This window comes from Muntiacus reevesi, chromosome 18 (genome assembly GCF_963930625.1).
Source record: "Muntiacus reevesi chromosome 18, mMunRee1.1, whole genome shotgun sequence".
NCBI classification, from domain to species: domain Eukaryota; kingdom Metazoa; phylum Chordata; class Mammalia; order Artiodactyla; family Cervidae; genus Muntiacus; species Muntiacus reevesi.
The window spans coordinates 7,185,645-7,202,950 of NC_089266.1; the positions used below are offsets into that span (position 1 = coordinate 7,185,645).

Genomic DNA, 17,306 nt, shown 5'->3' on the forward strand with positions numbered 1-17,306 from the left:
GCTGGCCCCATGGGGTCTGTGGCATTACTGCCCCTGGGCCGGGGTCTCCTCCTCTTGGAGGGCGCATCAGCAGCCCCCACTGCGGGGTGCACCCCCTGATGGATAGTGCTGGCAGGCTGCTCCCGGAGCCTGTATTTCCCAGGGTGGACTGGGCGACTGCTGGAGCAGCTCAAGTCCGTAGGGCATGACCTGGGTACCCCTACCCCAATCAAACTGGGGCTCCTGCCACAGAGCTCCCGAGTCCAGGAGCCAGCCTCTGAGGCCCTGGCCCATGCAGAGCAGAACTCAGAGGACCGGGCGAGGTGGCCAAGGGGTGACCTGTGGCTCTCGCAGTTGCAGTGAGCGCTTGGCGTCCTCGGCGCCTCAGTCAGTCCCAGCTGTTCCTAGGGTCACTCTGAGAGTTGGCAGTGTTTGCGCCTGTTTACAGGTGAGAAGGCTGAGGCTAAGGAAGGCATGTGACAATCCCTTCTGGGTCGACTACACGTTTACTGAGCGACTGCTATGTGCCAGGCACTGAGCTAGGTGCTGGGGATCAAACGATGTGCTACAACGTGTCCAACCTTGGAGTTCACCGTGCAAAGGGGAAGAGACCCCCTAAACAGATAATTTCAAACAAGAATGGCAAATGACAAAAAAAAAACCAAAAACATGCCACAGGGGTACACAACCCAGTCCAGGGTTCAGGGAGGTCAAGGAGGCTCCTTGGAGCATGTGACATCAGCATAAGGCCCCCAAGGATAAGGAGGATACACCAGGCTGGGTGAGAGTGGGAAGACCCCAAGTAGAGGGACCAGCCTGGCGTAAAAGAGCCCTGGTCCCTGTCTGCAAAAGCACGCTGGCTTGAAGCTGCTTGGTTGGGGGAGAGAAGGGGGCATTTTGTGCAAGGTGGGGCCAGAGAAATAGACCAAGTTGAAGTCATGGAGCAACAGGAGAGGGTTGGATCCACTTAACCTGAAGTACTTGAGAGAGGATGGGTGGGGGCGGGGGGCGGCGATGGTGTCAGATTTGTGAAGCAGCTTGTCAAGAACAGCTGTAACCTTTCGAGTGCCTCTCCACCTCAGGTGGGTGCTACCTCTTGAGGGGCATTACTCTCGCTTTAAGAAGGTTTAATTAGCTTGCCTGCAAACACTCAGAGAACCAGTCCTTGCCCAGAGCTCCCTCTGGGCACACGTGGTGAGTGCGTTGGGGAGTAGGGGAGGCTAAGAAGACGGCGGGAAGGTAGACCTGGCCTGGGGCAGGCGCCGGCACACAGAAAGGGGATGCGCGGTGTTGATTGTCGGGTTGTGTGTCTGGGGCACCCGATGGCTCCCCAGGGCAGGGGCGATGGCTCCTGGCCCAGGGTCTGGAGGAGAGGGACGGCGGTCTCAGAAGGGGGCCAGGAGGGGCCGCCTCCAGCTGGGGGCAGACCGGCCCCCGAGTCTGAAGCCCCGAAGGGCGAGGAGGCGCCGCTCCCGGGGCTGGACCGGAGAGAGGCGGGTGGCTCCTCCCCGGCCCCGCCGCCCTGGGTCGGGGCGCGGGGCCGGGCGCCGCGGGAGCCGCAGCCCTTTCCGGGGGGCGGGCCCAGAGGCGGCAGCGCCCGGCTCCTGCCCCGACAGGTGCGCGCCGCGCGCAGGAATGCGGCCGGCCTGACTCACCAGCGCCTCCTTCCTACCTGCCGCCCGCCCCATAAAGCGGTCCCCTCCCCGCCGCCGCCCGCCCTCCCTGCAGCCCGCCCTCCGCACCGTCCCGGCTCGCCCGCGCGCCGCATCTGGAGCCGCCGAGCGGAGCCCAGCGCGGGGAGGGCGCGAGTCCGCCCCAAGGTAGGTCCAGCCATGCCCCCGCACTCCGCCCGCCCCTCCAGGGCCCCGAGCCGCCGAGGCTGGGCGCGCTCTCGGAGATCTCCGGGAGGAGAAGCGGAAAGGGAGTGCGCACCCCAGCCCCGGGCAGCCCCGCGGGGAGCTGATTGGTGGGCCGGCGGCTTTTGTTTCCCCAGCTCTTCCTTTCCTAAAGGCCGGCTGCCCAGGGCAGGTGCCCAGCCTGCCCGGGTGTGTCCAGGGGACTCCCAGGGCCAAGGGGACGGCAGAGCTGGAGAAGGCGCTTGGTTGTCAGACCTCTGGGTGGAGGATGGCAGCAGGGAGGGTCTGGGCATCGGGTGGGTGCTTGGGAGAAAGTGGTGGGCAGGGTCCGGGAGGTGGCAGGCAGGCCTCCTGGGCTGCGCCCTTTTGGGGTTCAAAAAGAAGCAGCCACCTAGGGGCAGAGGCCCTCCGGTTTGGCTGGGCGGTGCCACCGTCCAACTGCGGTCTGGGGACTCCCTGACTCTCCCCTCCTCCTGGCCGGGCACACGCCTGCCTTGTTCGGGACACCCTTCCTCCAGGAAGCCCTCCTAACCTCACGGCCCACCACTGTGTCCTCCTCCAGGGCCAGACCCCCGTCCCCACTCCCTCAGCCCCGGGTGGCCCTGTCAGTTTTAGGTGGGAGCTCCTCCTTCTCCCCAGTGGCCTCGCCACACCCTGAGCCCGAGGCTGGACCGGGTTGTGGCTGCCTCGGGCCACAGCTGGAAGTGAAGGCTGCGGGTCTCCGTCCCGGGGGGCTGAGTGGGTAGAGGAGAGCAATAGGGACAGCGGGGAAGGGCTGTCTGTCTGTCTCCTTGGCCTTGAGTCTGCGGGTGATAGAGCAGCAGAGAGGCCAGAGGATAGGGAAGCAGGAGGGAAGAGAGCCGTGCAGGGTGGGTGCGGACGTGCCAAGCGGGGGGTCCCCTGGGGTGGGTGTCAGAACACCAAGCCCACGTTATTCGGGCCATAGCGCGTGTCCAAGAGTATGTGTGTCCCTGAGCCTGCCAGCCTGGGTGTGCCGCTATGTGATAACAGTGGGTGGCAGGCACACACTTCCGGGACCCAGCTGCTACATGAAAAGGCCACCCGCCTGGTGGGACCCAGAGTAGCCTGGAGAGTTCATGTCCCAAGGGCTCTGCCCATGCCACCACGGTCACGTCTTCCAGGAAGCCCACAGTCCTAACTCTTATGTGAGATCTTATTTTTTCACCCACCAATGACTACTTTGAAAACTTTTTAGGGAGTCCCCTTGGTGGTCCAGGGCTTCCCAGGTGGCAAAGTGGTAAAGAGTCCGCCTGCCAATGCAGGAGACACGGGTTCGATCCCTGGGTCAGGAAGATCCCCTGGAAGAGAAGATGGCAACCCACTCCAGTATTCTTGCCTGGAAAACTCGCATAGCCGGTGGGGCCTGGCGGGCTCCAGTCTGTGGGGTAGCAAAGAGTCGGACACGCCTGAGCACGCATGCAGTGGTGGTCCAGTGGGTAGGAATCGGTGCTCTCACTGTCGGGGCCTGGATTCACTCCCTGGTCAGGGAACCAAGATCCCACAAATCACGCAGTATGGCCAAAAACAAAAAAGCTTTTTAGACAATTCCCTGGTGGTCCAGTGGTTAAGACTCCATGCTCCCAATGCAGGGGGCACAGGTTCATTTCCTGGTTGGGGAATTAAAATCTCTCATGCTGCAAGATTCAGCCTAAAAAAAAAAAATTTTTTTTTAAACACAAGTTGAGTCAAACACAACACTCTTGTGTGCATCACTGCTGCTTCAGAGTCTCTGAATGTAAGGTGAAGGTTAAATGGGGCGGGGGGTCCATCTCATCTGGACAGAGGGGATCAGGCCGTCCTCCCCCACTGGTTCCCGTGCAGATTAAATGGCGATTATGTACGTGACATGCTGGGCACTCGCCCATTGTGTGCCCAGCCTGCGGGCACAGGGGAGTGAGTAAGAGCTGGGCTGGGCAGTGCCGGTACCTGCATGTGTAATGGTGCCCCAGGGAGGCCCGGGGAAGCAGCCAGCATTGTGTAGCCTGTGGGTGTGGTGCCTGTGCCCCAAGGCCACAGGAAAACCATTTCCCCCCAAGAAGCACCCCTCCTCAGCTGGCTCGGGGCACCCTTACTCCAGGCCCCTCTTAGAGGCGGGCTCCTCCCCAGTTGACCGCCCGCAGATGTGTTGGAGCTCCTGGTAGCCACCTTGGAGAGACGGAGGCATGCCCTCCTGCAGCCCCTCGGGTCTCCCCAGAGCCTGGGGTGTGCCAGCCCCACAAGCCAAGGCCTGAACGAGGACCCAAGGATGAGGGCCAGTAGGCATGATGTAGTCTCGGGCTGCTGGGTGACTGGCTCTGCAGAAAGAGGCCGGGGTGGTCACTCTTGCCCTCAGCTCTGCCAGGCCAGGCGCCTCTGGCCTGCCCTTCTCTTCAGCAGGCTGTCCATCTTGAACCGTTCTCAGGGATGCCACTGCCTGCCCCAAAGGTCACGAATGACTTGAGATGGTTTAATAGTTGAACCAAAGGGGCCTTCCCTGGCTCAGTGGTAAAAGAATCCGCCTGCCAATGCAGGAGACACGGGTTCAGTCCCTGATCTGGAAGATCCCGCAGGCCGAGGAGGAACTAAGCCCGTGTGCCACACTATTGAGCTTGTGCCCTAGAGCCTGGGAGCCGCAAGCAGAGAACCCTGCGCATCGCAACTAAGGAGAAGCCCATGCAGCAAGGAAGACCCTGCACAGCAAAAAAAAAAATAAGAATAAATCATTTAAAAAAAAAACAGTGAAGCAAAGGCAGATGGGGTGTCCTGGGGTGGCTGGCAGTGTGTGTGTGTATGAGTGGGCTGCAGGGGTTTGTAATCCCGCTCCAGGCTAAGTTTTGAAAGGGTGATCTGCTCAGGGCCCCCCAACTCAACTCTGGGGCAGGCAGAGGTGAGGGGACCCCTCCTCCAATGGGCTAGGCAACCATTACAGAACTTAGCTGAGTAGCAAATCATGTCCTCCCTTCCCCAGGCCCCAAATACTGGGGAGGGCCCCCCTCCTCCTGGGCTGTATCCCATAACCAAAGGGCAAGTAAGTGGGCCAGGACCCTCTAGGGTGGCCCTGTCCCTGCCAAGCCTGACCCAACCCAGTGGGGTCTGAAAGACGAGGGTGGAAAAAGCCCTGGTCTGCCCTCCGGGGAGCCCAGCACAAGAGACCCGGCACTGGGACAAGCTCAGAGCCCAGAGTCCTCGGTGGTGAGAGGGCGGGGGCCTCCCTGGCAGGGCGTCGGCCTGCAGGGCAGCTGGCCCCTCTGGGGATGCCAAGGAAGGGGGCAGAGGAAAAGAGGGGTCAGGGGCCCTGGGCCCTGCCACTTGTAGGCCAGGTGGCCTTGGAACGTCGCTAGCGTTCTCAGAGCCTCAGTTTGTACATCCGTGCAATGGGAACGGTGGAGCTCTGACGAGGACCCAGTGAGCTGACACGTGGACTAGGGTTGTCAGGCATCGTGTGTCAATTGCGGCTGTTTTACAGGAAGAGGAGGATGGCAGGGCCACATCCCAGCCCGTGGACCAGGCTGCTGCTGACAGCCCTGCTGAGCATCAGCTTCCCCGGGGCCATGGGTGAGTCGGACACGCCCCTGCAGCACCCTTCTTGGCGGGGCCTCAACTTTCAAGGCACTGCCGTTATTAAGGTAGCAGGGTGTGGGGAGAGGCTCTCACTCAGAGTCTTACCCAGACCCTCACTCAACCATTCAACAAACAGCCACCACCCGCTTCAAGGGCTGTGGAGCCGTGATCTTGAGCTGCATGGCCCAAACACTTAGGGAAGCAGAAGAAGACTTGGTCTAAAGGAGGGAAAAGACATCCACTCAGAGAAGGCAGGCGCTTGCAGGGTGTGCTGACGCTTGGACAGCGCAGTTGAGAGATTTTATGGGGATTAGAAGGAGAGGGAGGTGGTCATCACCGGCTCTCTGAGTGTCTGCAGTCCGCAAAGGGCGCCTACTGAGGGACTAGTACCTGTCAGTGGACGCCATGGCTGGTAGCTCAGAGCAGTCCGTGGTGAGAACACTCATTCTTTGGAAATTGGTAAATGCTGCAAGTCAGGGCTTCCCCGCCCTCACTGGAGACATTGGTAAATATTGACAGCACACCTTTTCCTGAAAGTCCAGGAGCCCCGCCCGCTAGTGCACATACTAGGTCCTCACTGTGATTTTAACTGAACAAAACCACAGGGTATCTATCCAAACCTTTGGGGAAACTGAAGTTTCACCTCATTTATTTATTAAAAACTCATCATGTGCAGGGCATGGGCTCGGCACTCGGGACACTGGTAAATGACACACCATCCCAGAGGAGCAGGCAGCGGGGCTGGTTAGGGTGTCCCCGCCAGCAAATGCCCCAGCGCCTCCATCCTAGCCCCCACCCGCCTTCCCTCCAGACTTGGGTGGAAAGTCCCAGTTTGAGACCTAGCTCTGCTGGTTGCTGACTACATACCAACCGCCTCTATTTCCCCCTCTGCATCTTGGGAGAGAGTTGCTATCTCTTTCAAATGAAGATGCTTAAGGGAAGGGCTTGGCCCTGGGTAAGGCCCATCTCAGTGGATCCACCCCGCTCTGCTCCCCAGGGAACCGCTGCAAGAAGGCCCAGGTGGAGAGCTGCACGGAGTGCATCCGCGTGGACAAGGACTGCGCCTACTGCACGGACGAGGTGTGTTGCTGCCCAGCCCGGGGCGCCTCCCCTACCTACGCTCCCCACCCCTGGGCTCTGGCCAAGTCCACGCTTGCCACACCCTCGGCCCAGCCTCGGGCCAGGCGGGAATGGGAGAACGGGCAAGGGTTCAGGAAAATCGAGGGGTGTAAATCCTGGGTTAGGACAGCAGTGGGGATGGGCCCTGCCCTCCTGACCCATCTCTTTCTGGCCAGGTGTTCAAGGAACGGCGCTGCAACACCCAGGCCGAGCTGCTGGCTGCCGGCTGCCGGCTAGAGAGCGTGGTGGTCATGGAGAGCAGCTTTGAGATCACAGAGGTGCCCGGGGTCGGGGCTCGGGGGAGGCTGGGCCATCCAAGCTCAAGGCCGGCTGCTCATGGGGCATCATGGGGTCCCCTGGCTGAGCTGAGCGGTCTCTCCGTTAGGTCTGGAGAGACCCTCCAGCCAGGTGTCCCCCTCCCCTGGGCGCAGGAAGGGCAGATCGACACCACCCTGCGGCGCAGCCAGGTGGCCCCCCAGGCACTGCGGGTGCGGCTGCGGCCGGGCGAGGAGTGGCGCTTCGAGCTGCAGGTGTTCGAGCCTCTGGAGAGCCCCATGGACCTGTATATCCTCATGGACTTCTCCAACTCCATGTCTGACGATCTGGACAACCTCAAGAAGATGGGGCAGGATCTGGGTATGGAGTGGGGCAGGGCGTGGGGATGGTGCCCCCCCCCAACCCCCGCCAGCTGCTCGGGAGACCAGGGCTCAGGCTAGCTATACCCACTCCTCAAGGAAGGACAGGACTTCTGAGCACCCCAAGAACTCCTTCTTCCTATTCTCAGAGGAGAGCCCTGGCCAGACCCCCAGTAACCGCTCAGCAGTACAGAGGAGGGCCCCACTGGGTGGGCCCCAGACCCTCTCTGGTCCTGCTTTTTTGGCTGCACCGTGTCACATGGCTTGTGGGATCTTAATACCCTTACCAGGGGTCACACCCGTGCCCCTGCAGTGGCAGCCCAGAGTCCCAGCCATTGGACCGCCAGGAAACGCCCTCCTCTGGTTCTGACAAGGAGGGTCCCAGCTGCTATGAGGCTGAGGTTAAGTCCTAGCTCGACAGATGGCTGGTCCAACTCCCCACCTGCCCCCTCCAACTTGCTGCATGCATGACTCTGGGTCCCCCGAGTCCCATTCCCTTCATCCGTAAATAATGACAGAGCTGTTGTGTGCAGGAACTGATGCCAAACATGCAGAGCATTGATGTTAAGTTATTAAGTTATTCTTCCTCTTCCTTCCCGAACCAGCCCCCAACACCTATGTGGATGTGGGGTTCTTGGGGCTCAGCTGCCCCTTCTTTTTTATTTTTAAAAAGTTTATTAAAAAAAAAAGTTTATTTTTCATTGAAGGATAATTGCTTAACAATATTGCACTGGTTTCTGCCATCCATCAACATGAATCAACCCCTCACCCTTGAAGCTCCCTCCCACCTCCCCCACCATCCCACCCATCTAGACTGTCACAGAGCCGCCCGGGTTTGCGGTCCCTGAGTGACGCAGCGAATCCCCCCGGCTACTACTTTACATGGTAGTGTATCTGCTTCCGTGCTACTCTCCATTCATCCCACCCTCAGCTGCCCCCTGTCTTTCCTACTGATGCCCAGCTCAGGTCTTGAGGCAGCTCACCAGCGACTACACTATAGGATTTGGCAAGTTCGTGGACAAAGTCAGCGTCCCTCAGACGGACATGAGGCCTGAGAAGTGAGTGACCGAGTGGACGGGGGTCCTGGCCAGGTGGCCCACCTCCTCTCCACCCAGGCACTTTGAAAATCTTGGGGTTGCAATGAGCCACGGGGGTGGTCCCCCAGGAGGGCGGGCATGGGGTGTGGGGGTCTTCTTCCCTGCTTTCTCTCCCCCTGACACTCCCCTTCCCACCTTGACAGGCTGAAGGAGCCCTGGCCCAACAGCGACCCCCCCTTCTCCTTCAAGAATGTCATCAGCCTGACGAAAGACGTGGAGGAGTTCCGGAATAAGCTGAAGGGGGAGCGCATCTCAGGCAACCTGGATGCCCCCGAAGGAGGTTTCGATGCCATCCTGCAGACGGCCGTGTGCACTGTGAGTGCCGGGAGGCTCCTTCCAGCCTAGACCAGGGCTGTGTTTCTCTACAAGGTCAAGAGCTGCCTATTGGCCTGCTCTGGTGCCATACTGGGGCCCCCATGCCCTCAGACAAGCTCGAACCCTCTGGGGGACCCTCAGTTCCAATCCAAGTTTAGCGGTTGGGGCCTGAGCAGTCTTACCCTGGTTTTGTATTGGTCAGCGAGCCAGACCTGAGCCTCGGCGTTCTGGAATCTTCAGTGTCCCGAGGCCAAGCTCCCTGCTAATACCCATCTCCACATCAATTTTTTCATTTAAAAAATAATGCACCGATGTTATAGACAATTTGGAAAACAAAGAACAGAAATTGCCCATAATTCCACCACCATCACAGAGCCAGCTGCTTGATACCCCGCCAGCATGTATTGTTCCCTTATGTAGTTGAAGTCAGTGCACGTTACAGTTCTGCCTTTTTATCCCCCCACTTATTGCTTTCATAAACATTTTCTCTTGTAAGACACGGTTTCCAAAATCACCCTATATATTTCTCAAACAAATGGCCACGTGCCACTGTCCTTGTTTTGTCTTTTGTTGAACGTTGCATGGTATCCACTTTTCTGTGTAGTTGAGAGATGCTCGCAGACTGACTGAGACCTTGAGGGGATAGCTAGCTGAAACTGGCTCCCATCTTGCATGGTGCCCGCTGTGGGCACAGTCCATTTCCCGCTCCCCATGGCTGGTTTCTGTGCCCCCTCTCCACCCCCATCATCCTCCCAGCGCTGTTTGTCCTGAGCGTTGCTCATGGAGGCTGTGAATCCCAAGTCCTCGCTGAGCCCTGCATTAGGACGCGCCTTCGCCGTGACGGTGAGCGACGCTGTGATGTTGCCATCAGCAGGCCGCCTGCTCCACGGGCACCCCCTCCTTGCTCTCCCCAGAGGGACATCGGCTGGCGCCCCGACAGCACCCACTTGCTCGTATTCTCCACCGAGTCGGCCTTCCACTACGAGGCCGACGGGGCCAACGTGCTGGCCGGCATCATGAGGCGTAATGACGAGGAGTGCCACCTGGACCCCACGGGCAGCTACACCCAGTACAAGATGCAGGACTACCCGTCAGTACCCACCCTGGTGCGCCTGCTCGGCCAACACAACATCATCCCCATCTTCGCCGTCACCAACTACTCCTATAGCTACTACGAGGTGCGGGCCTTGGCCTCCCTGGGCTGGGGGAGGGACCCATGGAACTTCTCAGACACACCCCCCACCCTCCTTTCCTTGCTTTCGGAAACTTCGGATGGGCCCTGGTGGGAAGAGGCGGTCACGTGCCCATCCTCTGATCCCACTCCCAACCAGGCAGGAGCTAAGAGCGTCCCCCACCCACAAAGTGGGTGAGCCCCAAAGCTCCTGTCTGGATCCGAAGCGATGACACTCTTGTCAGAGGCTGAGCCCCGGGTCCGACTCTCTCTCCCGCAGAGGCTGTCATCGTATTTCCCTGTCTCTTCGCTGGGGGTGCTGCAGGAGGACTCGTCCAACATCGTGGATCTGCTGCAGGAAGCCTTCAACGTGAGGGCCAGTGCAGGGTCCGAGGGTGGCGGGGGCGGGCGGGAGAGATGGCTGAATGACAGAGGGTTGCAAGAAACAGGATGGGAGGGCGGAAGAGTCTCCTGTGGTCCCTGAGGAGCCCCCTGGGCCTGGCCCCAGGCTCCTGCAGGCTCTGCTCCCATGACCCCCCAGCACCCAGGCCTCCAGGCAGGTAGGACCGCAGCTCAGGCAGCCAGGCCTCGGTGGGTGGGTCTGGGCCCCACCTCCCAGGTCATCGATAACCTACTCACTTTTAGCGCATCCGCTCCAACCTGGACATTCGGGCCCTGGATAGTCCTCGAGGCCTGCGGACAGAGGTCACCTCTAGGATGTTCCAGAAGACGGACACGGGGTCCTTTTTCATCCGGCGAGGGGAAGTGGTATGCCTCCGTGGGGGCCCCGACAGGGGAGGATGGGGAGAGTGCCTACAGGGTGGGTTCTACTCGAGCAGAGATCCGGAGCGTGGCCTCCCGAGGCAGACAGATCTGGGTTTGAAGCCCCCTGGAGCAGCCCCTTGGCTGAGCTCTGCACCACGCTTGGCTGGTGCTCAACTGTAAAGCGAAGATCAGTCAGCACGGAGCCCAGGTTGCTCGGCTGAATGAGCAGGCCGAAGGCAGCCCTGCTTCTTGTCGGGCTCTTGTTATCCTGGCTCTGCCTAGAGGGAGCGAGTTGGCAGCCCCGAGGAAGGATGGGCAGGGAGCTGGGTGGCAGGGGCCAGACACAATCCTGAAGCCTTGGGGCCGAGAACCTTCAGGGAGAACTGCCATCCCGGCTGGTCTGGCCAGGCCTGCCTCGGCTAAAGGCGGGGTCCCTACAGGGCACATACCAAGTGCAGCTGCGGGCCATCGAGGACTTGGACGGCGCTCACGCGTGCCAGCTGCCGGAGGCGGACCAGAAGGGCACCATCCATCTGAAGCCGTCCTTTTCCAACGGCCTCAGGATGGACGTGGGCATCATCTGTGACGTGTGCTCCTGTGAGCTGGTATGCCACGGCCCTTCCCTGGGGGGCGTGGGCAGGGAGAGGCTGAGCTGACTGCCCGGGGACCCAAGTAACAAAGCAGAGCTCCCTGCTCGGGGTGCCCTGAAGGGCGGCGGCCAGCATCTCCTGCCCCTCCCCTCCCCACCCACCCCACCACGATTTCATTCCAGCAAAAAGAGGAGCGGTCATCTCGCTGCAACTTCCACGGGGACTTCATGTGTGGACACTGTGTGTGCCATGAGGGCTGGTAAGTGTGGGGGGGTGAACCTGGCACCCAGGATGCAGCAGCTCCCAGAGGAGGGGCCCGCGAGCGCTTGATGCTGGGCACGCCATGGAGGCAGACCGAGGATGGGGTGGCAGCTTGGCATAGAAGGGGCTGAGAAAGGGGCACGTCCAGTTGGCAGGTGGATTGAATTCAAAGCACTTTGAAAACATGGATATGGGAATTCCCTGATGGTCCAGTGGTTAGGACTTGGTGTTCTCATGGCTGGAGCTGTGGGTTCATTCCCTGATCGGGAAACTTAAGATCCTGCAAGCCATCCACAGCAACACCACCCCACCCCCTCAAAAAAAAACCCTGAATAATTCTTGAAAAAATATCTGGATATATAGGATTATCTCTGGAAAGTCATTCAAGAATCAGGACAGTGGCCATCAGGGGTTGTGGGTCGGGCAGAGGGGGAGGCTGACTTTGCCCTCTGAAAATCCCATGGACAAAGGTGCCTGGTGGGCTACAGTCCATGGGGGCACAGAGAGTCGGACACGACTGAACACACAGCGCGTCTGAGCCATGGGCCCCTATTCCCTGAGCAAAAGTGAGTCAGGAATGAGTGATAGTGAGAGCAAGGGCTTTTCAAGCTTCAAGACATTGAACAGATTTGTCATGACTGGAGGGGACAGAGGGAGGGTCTCAGGGAACTGAGGTTTGAGTTCAGTTCAACCACTGCTGTCTGCTTAACTTAGACCCACTTAGAGCCTCAGTTTCCTCATCTGTAAAATGGGATGGTGAAAGCCCAACTGTCTTGCTAGGCAGTGGGGAAGTGACTGGCTCCTCCCGCAGGAGTGGCAAGACCTGTAACTGCTCCACCGGCTCCCAGAGCGACCTGCAGCCCTGCCGGCGGGAGGGCGAGGACAAGGCGTGCTCCGGGCGCGGCGAGTGCCAGTGTGGCCACTGTGTGTGTTACGGTGAAGGCCGCTACGAGGGTCAGTTCTGCGAGTACGACAACTTCCAGTGCCCTCGCACCTCCGGCGTCCTCTGCAATGGTGAGCTGCTGGCCCGAGGGGGGTGGCATGGGGCTTTGGGGGTGGCCTGCGTGCCCAGTCCACACCCTGCCCCGCTGACTCTCCCATCAGTCCAAGTTGGGAGAGCCACACCAGGAGTCAGAATCCCCGTGTGCAGGCCTAGCCCTCCTCCAGATTCCCTGAGTGCCTCCCCCAAGTCCATTCCCAACCTGGACCTCTCTCCTACTCCAAAAACTTGATGCCCAAGGCCCCTGCCAGCATGACGTTACCCTTATGCTTAAGACTCTGGTCCCCTGAGGTCCTCCAGTCCATGCCACCTTCTTCTCCACTCTCCCATCCCACTAGGGTGGGTACCACTCAGCTCAGTCTCAGGGATTGGTGCTATAAGGCATGGCGATCTTCGTTTCTTGGAAGGTGCTACATCTCAGGCAGGCAGGGCCTGGGGTAATGCATCACATAGGGCCCAATACAGTGTGGGTCCAGGCCAGGGGCCCATAGGCTGGCCAGAGCTTCCGGAACTGGGCAGGGGTCACAGAACCCACAGGGGCCACATGGAAGGACTGACTGGGCAAATGGAGGAGACTGAGTGAAAATCCACTGACCAAATACTTATTAAATCCCAGCTGTATACTTGCCACTGGGGGTCTACTCTTTCCTTCATTCTTGCTTTTATCTGCCTTCTCTTCTCTTTACCTGCCTACCCCACAGTGCACTCAGAGAAATGAAAGGAGAACCCAGGATGTCTGGAGAAAGACAGGTATTTAGCACAGGCAGAGCCATGAGATAGGAAGGGAGGGAGATGCAGCTGGAAAAGCGGCAGGGCCAGAGTGAGGGGATTGGATTCCAGGCCAGGATGTATCCAGTTTTTATCTAGTCCACACTTTTTCTTAAAGGGCCAGACATTAAATGTTTTCAGTTTTGTAAGCCAGACCGTTTCTGTCACTACTACTCAGCTCTGCCATTGTAGCAGAAAGCAGCTATAGGCAATACGGAAGCAAATAAGTGTGGCTCTGTTCCAATAACACTTTTGCAAAGGCAGGTGGTGAGCTGGATTTGGCCTGCAGGCTGCAGTTAGTCAACCCCTATTACAGCAAGGATATTGGACTTTATCCTTTGGGCAAAGGGAGTCATTGGAGGTTTTAATTTCATTTTCTAACTCTTTATATGTTAACTTTGTATCCAGCCACCTTGCTCAACTAACTTATGAAACCTAGTACCTTATCTATAGATTCTTCTTGCTATTTGGGGACATTTCTGATATTGGCAAATAATGACAGTTTTTTGTTTCTTACTTTCCAATATGTATGTTTTATTTCTTTTTCTTACCTTATTGCATTGTCCAGGGCTCATCAGAGGTTCTTAGATAGGGGAGACATGCGACTAGGTTTGTGTTTTGGGGTGATCACTCCATCTGCAGAGCAGAAGGTAGTGGGCAGAATAGAGTGGGGAAAATGGAGAGAAGGAACTCCAGGAAAGAGAGAAAGAGATGGCTCTGCCCGTGGCTGGAGACTTCCCAGCTCCCAAGGCAGCTCCGCCGGGTGGGCAGCCTGGACTGCAGGTGCAAATGTGCCTCTCCTCTCTCGCCTTCCCTTCTTTGCAGACCGGGGACGCTGCTCCATGGGCCAGTGTGTGTGTGAGCCTGGCTGGACAGGTCTGAGCTGTGACTGTCCTCTCAGCAACGCCACCTGCATCGACAGTAACGGGGTAGGCCTGGGCATGAGGCAGGCCGTGGGGGACGGTGGGCGGGGCCCCCCTCTCAGACAGGGATGGGGGCGCAGCTGGCTCATGGGGGGCTTCCTCTCGTCTCAGGGTCTCTGTAACGGGCGTGGCTACTGCGAGTGCGGCCGCTGCCACTGCAACCAGCAGTCGCTGTACACAGACACCGTCTGTGAGATCAACTACTCTGCGGTGAGGCCAGACGCGCGGGGTGTGGGTGCGGGGACCGCATGCCGCAGAGGCTGCCCAAGGGGGTGAGGTTGCGCGAGTGGGCCTGGCGGCGGCCACCCAACACAATGCCCAGCTGCCCCCCTCCTCGCCCACCCAGATCCGCCTGGGCCTCTGTGAGGACCTGCGCTCCTGCGTGCAGTGCCAGGCGTGGGGCACCGGTGAGAAGAAGGGGCACACATGCGAGGAGTGCAGCTTCAAGGTCAAGATGGTGGATGAGCTTAAGAAAGGTACAGGGCAGGCAAGAGGACTCGGCAAGGGGAGACCTCTGAGAGGCGGGGCTGTCTCTCATCGGGGCGGGGCTGTAGAGCTGGGTGGGGGCTCGTAGTCCAAACTGAGGATTGGCTGTCCACAAAGAGGGGTTCCAGACAGGGCACACAGACCCAGGAAGGGGACCCCAGCCTGGCCAGGGCACTCAGTCCTGGGGAAAGGGCCATGAACATAGCAAAGGCGCATAAACGGGCCCTGGGAGCATACAGCCTCCTTTCCTCTGGGTCAGAAACATGTTCTAGAAGCCCAGCTCCTGAGTGAAGCCCAGGACAGGCACAGATTTGCAGACTTTTGACGGTCCTGCGCAGGGGAGCCCCCACTTCGCCCCCTCTGCATGCACAGTCTGCTGGGAACTCACATTCTTCCCCAGGGAGAGGCCTCTCCCTGTGACCCCGACCCCGTGATGGGTGGGGTGGCCCCCAGAGCAAGGCTGCGGTGAGGAGCGGACCCCTTGCCAGGCCTGGAGGTGCTCCAGGCTGGGGTCGGGTGCCCTGCTGACTGTCCGTGCCTGCAGCGGAGGAGGTGGTGGAGCACTGCTCCTTCCGGGACGAGGATGACGACTGTAACTACAGTTACACCGTGGAGGGTGACGGCGCCCCTGGGCCCAACAGCACTGTCCTGGTGCAGAGGAGGAAGGGTGAGCTGGCGGGCCGGGCCTGGGTGGCCGATCAGACCCGGGTGGGGGGATGGCAGTGGCTCCCTCCTTCTCCTCTCCCTCCTTCCTCCCTAGAATGCCCCCCAGGCACATTCTGGTGGCTCATCCCCCTGCTCATCTTCCTCCTCCTGGTCCCGGTCCTGCTGCTGCTGCTCTGCTGGAAGTACTGTGCCTGCTGCAAGGTGGGGGCTCCCCCGGTCCCCACCCCACTGGGGTCCCTGTAGGGGGCAGAGGCCAAGTGAACCCATCACGTTCTAAGCAGCTCTGGTACCCACCTGACCCCAGCCCCTCGCCTCTGCCAACCACCAGTGGCCAGATTCCTGGGAGTCCCTGGCCCGGGGGTCAGCTGCATGCCAAGGGTCACGAGAGCCAAGAGGGAGGAAGGGCTCTGCCCACCAGGAGCTGGCCGTCTCCCTGGGAGGAAAGACCAGAGACAGGAGAGCGTGGAGCATGGCCCAGTGGGGGATACTGAAGGGGGCAGAGGCGCCCCTACGGCAGCCCTCAGGGTCGTATTCATGTCTGTTACAGGGAAAAAGAGTTCTGTGATCAAATACTTTTGAGAAAGCGGTTTCTCCTCTGCAGGGCTTATCGGAGTCTTTGAGCTAGTTGTTTGCATAATGAAACTAGTGGGGAAGGAATTCAGTGCTCCCCAAAGGAGTTTGATCACAGAACCTTTTACTTTCCAGAGTAGATAGCGGGACCAGAGTCCCATGGCATGCATTTTGGGTACCCTCTACCCCCGTTCCCCTCTGTGCCCACACCCAGGCCCCTGTAACTGCCTGGATATCCCAGTGTGTGGGGAAGGCACTGCTGACCCCTCTGGACCACTGGTGTGGGCGGGAGGTGGTAGCCAGAGGGACTTCCCTGGGCTGGGGCGGCCGTCTCAGCTCTCATCCCCACCCTCCTTGCCTCCTAGGCCTGCCTGGCCCTTCTCCCTTGCTGCAACCGAGGTACGGGCCTGGCCTCTGCAGGGGCGGTGGGCCTCTGATGGCTCCTTCCTCAGCGGGGGTGGAGGGGAAGCAGGGCGCCAAGTCTGGGACAGAGGCAGGGGATCGTGGGGGGGGTCCCACCTGGGGGTGTAGGGGGGGAGGGTCTAGGAAGCAGCCCCTACTGAGACCCAGGTCCCCCAGGCCACATGGTGGGCTTCAAGGAAGACCACTACATGCTGCGCGAGAACCTGATGGCCTCGGACCACCTGGACACGCCCTTGCTGCGCAGCGGGAACCTCAAGGGGCGTGACACGGTCCGCTGGAAGATCACCAACAACGTGCAGCGGCCCGGCTTCGCCTCGCACGCCGCGGGCATCAACCCCTCGGAGCTGGGTGAGGGCCGGGGCTGGGCGCCTTGGGGCCCGAGGCACATTCACTGCTGCTCCCCGGTCCGGGATCCAGCATTCCTCTTTTCTCTGGGTATCGGGTGCAGGCACAGGCCTGGCCACCTACTATCCTTCCTGAGTGATACACGCCCCCAGTGCCCCCCAATCCGAGCACGGCTTCTGGAGGAGGGGGCTCCTGCGGTGCCAACTGTGGAGAGACTGATGACGGCCCTCTCCGCCTGCCCTAGTGCCCTACGGACTGTCCCTGCGGCTCGCCCGCCTCTGCACCGAGAACCTGCTGAAACCTGGCACTCGAGAATGCGACCAGCTGCGCCAGGAGGTGGAGGAGAATGTAAGGAGCCGGGTGTGAGCCGGGTGGCGGGATGGCAGAGGGAAGCCGCCGTGGGGCCTGGATGCGTCCGGGTGGGAAGGAAGGGCTTCATGGGACTCATGTGTGGCCAGGGGCGTCACCCTGGGATCTGCCCCCACTGTGAATACTTCCAGAAGGGTAGAGCCACTGTGCATGCCCATGGCCACGCCCCCAGCCACGCCCAGGAGGTCCTCTGGGTGCGGGGGCTCCCCCAGGGCCTGAGCCTCACAGCCCTCCCTTGCCCGGCAGCTGAACGAGGTGTACCGACAAATCACAGGCGCGCACAACCTCCAACAGACCAAGTTCCGGTGGGTCCTGGGCGCCCAGGGTGGGGTGGGGGGGTGGTGCTGCCCCCATCCCTGACGCCAGGGGATGTCTCCCAAGTGGATAATCCCTCCCCGCCCTGGGGA

The 17,306-nt window shown here is 59.9% G+C and overlaps 1 protein-coding gene across 4 annotated transcripts in view; it reads left to right on the top strand.

Annotated features, from left to right (window-relative positions):
- Window positions 1–1,610: 1,610 nt before the first annotated feature.
- ITGB4 (integrin subunit beta 4) overlaps window positions 1,611–17,306 on the top strand; it is a 31,373-nt gene continuing 15,677 nt past the window's right edge. For 2 of the 4 annotated variants that reach the window (XM_065910233.1, XM_065910234.1), the window contains exons 1-22: window positions 1,611–1,799; window positions 5,302–5,390; window positions 6,394–6,476; window positions 6,692–6,793; window positions 6,947–7,151; window positions 8,112–8,208; window positions 8,391–8,562; window positions 9,477–9,740; window positions 10,014–10,103; window positions 10,379–10,501; window positions 10,939–11,103; window positions 11,271–11,347; window positions 12,161–12,363; window positions 13,943–14,046; window positions 14,152–14,250; window positions 14,387–14,516; window positions 15,071–15,193; window positions 15,287–15,393; window positions 16,128–16,161; window positions 16,342–16,533; window positions 16,775–16,878; window positions 17,146–17,204. In XM_065910233.1, coding sequence (XP_065766305.1) covers window positions 5,312–5,390; window positions 6,394–6,476; window positions 6,692–6,793; window positions 6,947–7,151; window positions 8,112–8,208; window positions 8,391–8,562; window positions 9,477–9,740; window positions 10,014–10,103; window positions 10,379–10,501; window positions 10,939–11,103; window positions 11,271–11,347; window positions 12,161–12,363; window positions 13,943–14,046; window positions 14,152–14,250; window positions 14,387–14,516; window positions 15,071–15,193; window positions 15,287–15,393; window positions 16,128–16,161; window positions 16,342–16,533; window positions 16,775–16,878; window positions 17,146–17,204 — 2,612 coding nt within the window. In that variant the 5' untranslated portion in view covers window positions 1,611–1,799; window positions 5,302–5,311. The remainder of the gene's footprint in view (window positions 1,800–5,301; window positions 5,391–6,393; window positions 6,477–6,691; window positions 6,794–6,946; window positions 7,152–8,111; window positions 8,209–8,390; window positions 8,563–9,476; window positions 9,741–10,013; window positions 10,104–10,378; window positions 10,502–10,938; window positions 11,104–11,270; window positions 11,348–12,160; window positions 12,364–13,942; window positions 14,047–14,151; window positions 14,251–14,386; window positions 14,517–15,070; window positions 15,194–15,286; window positions 15,394–16,127; window positions 16,162–16,341; window positions 16,534–16,774; window positions 16,879–17,145; window positions 17,205–17,306) is intronic. The other 2 variants (XM_065910236.1, XM_065910235.1) reach the window with 2 other exon arrangements.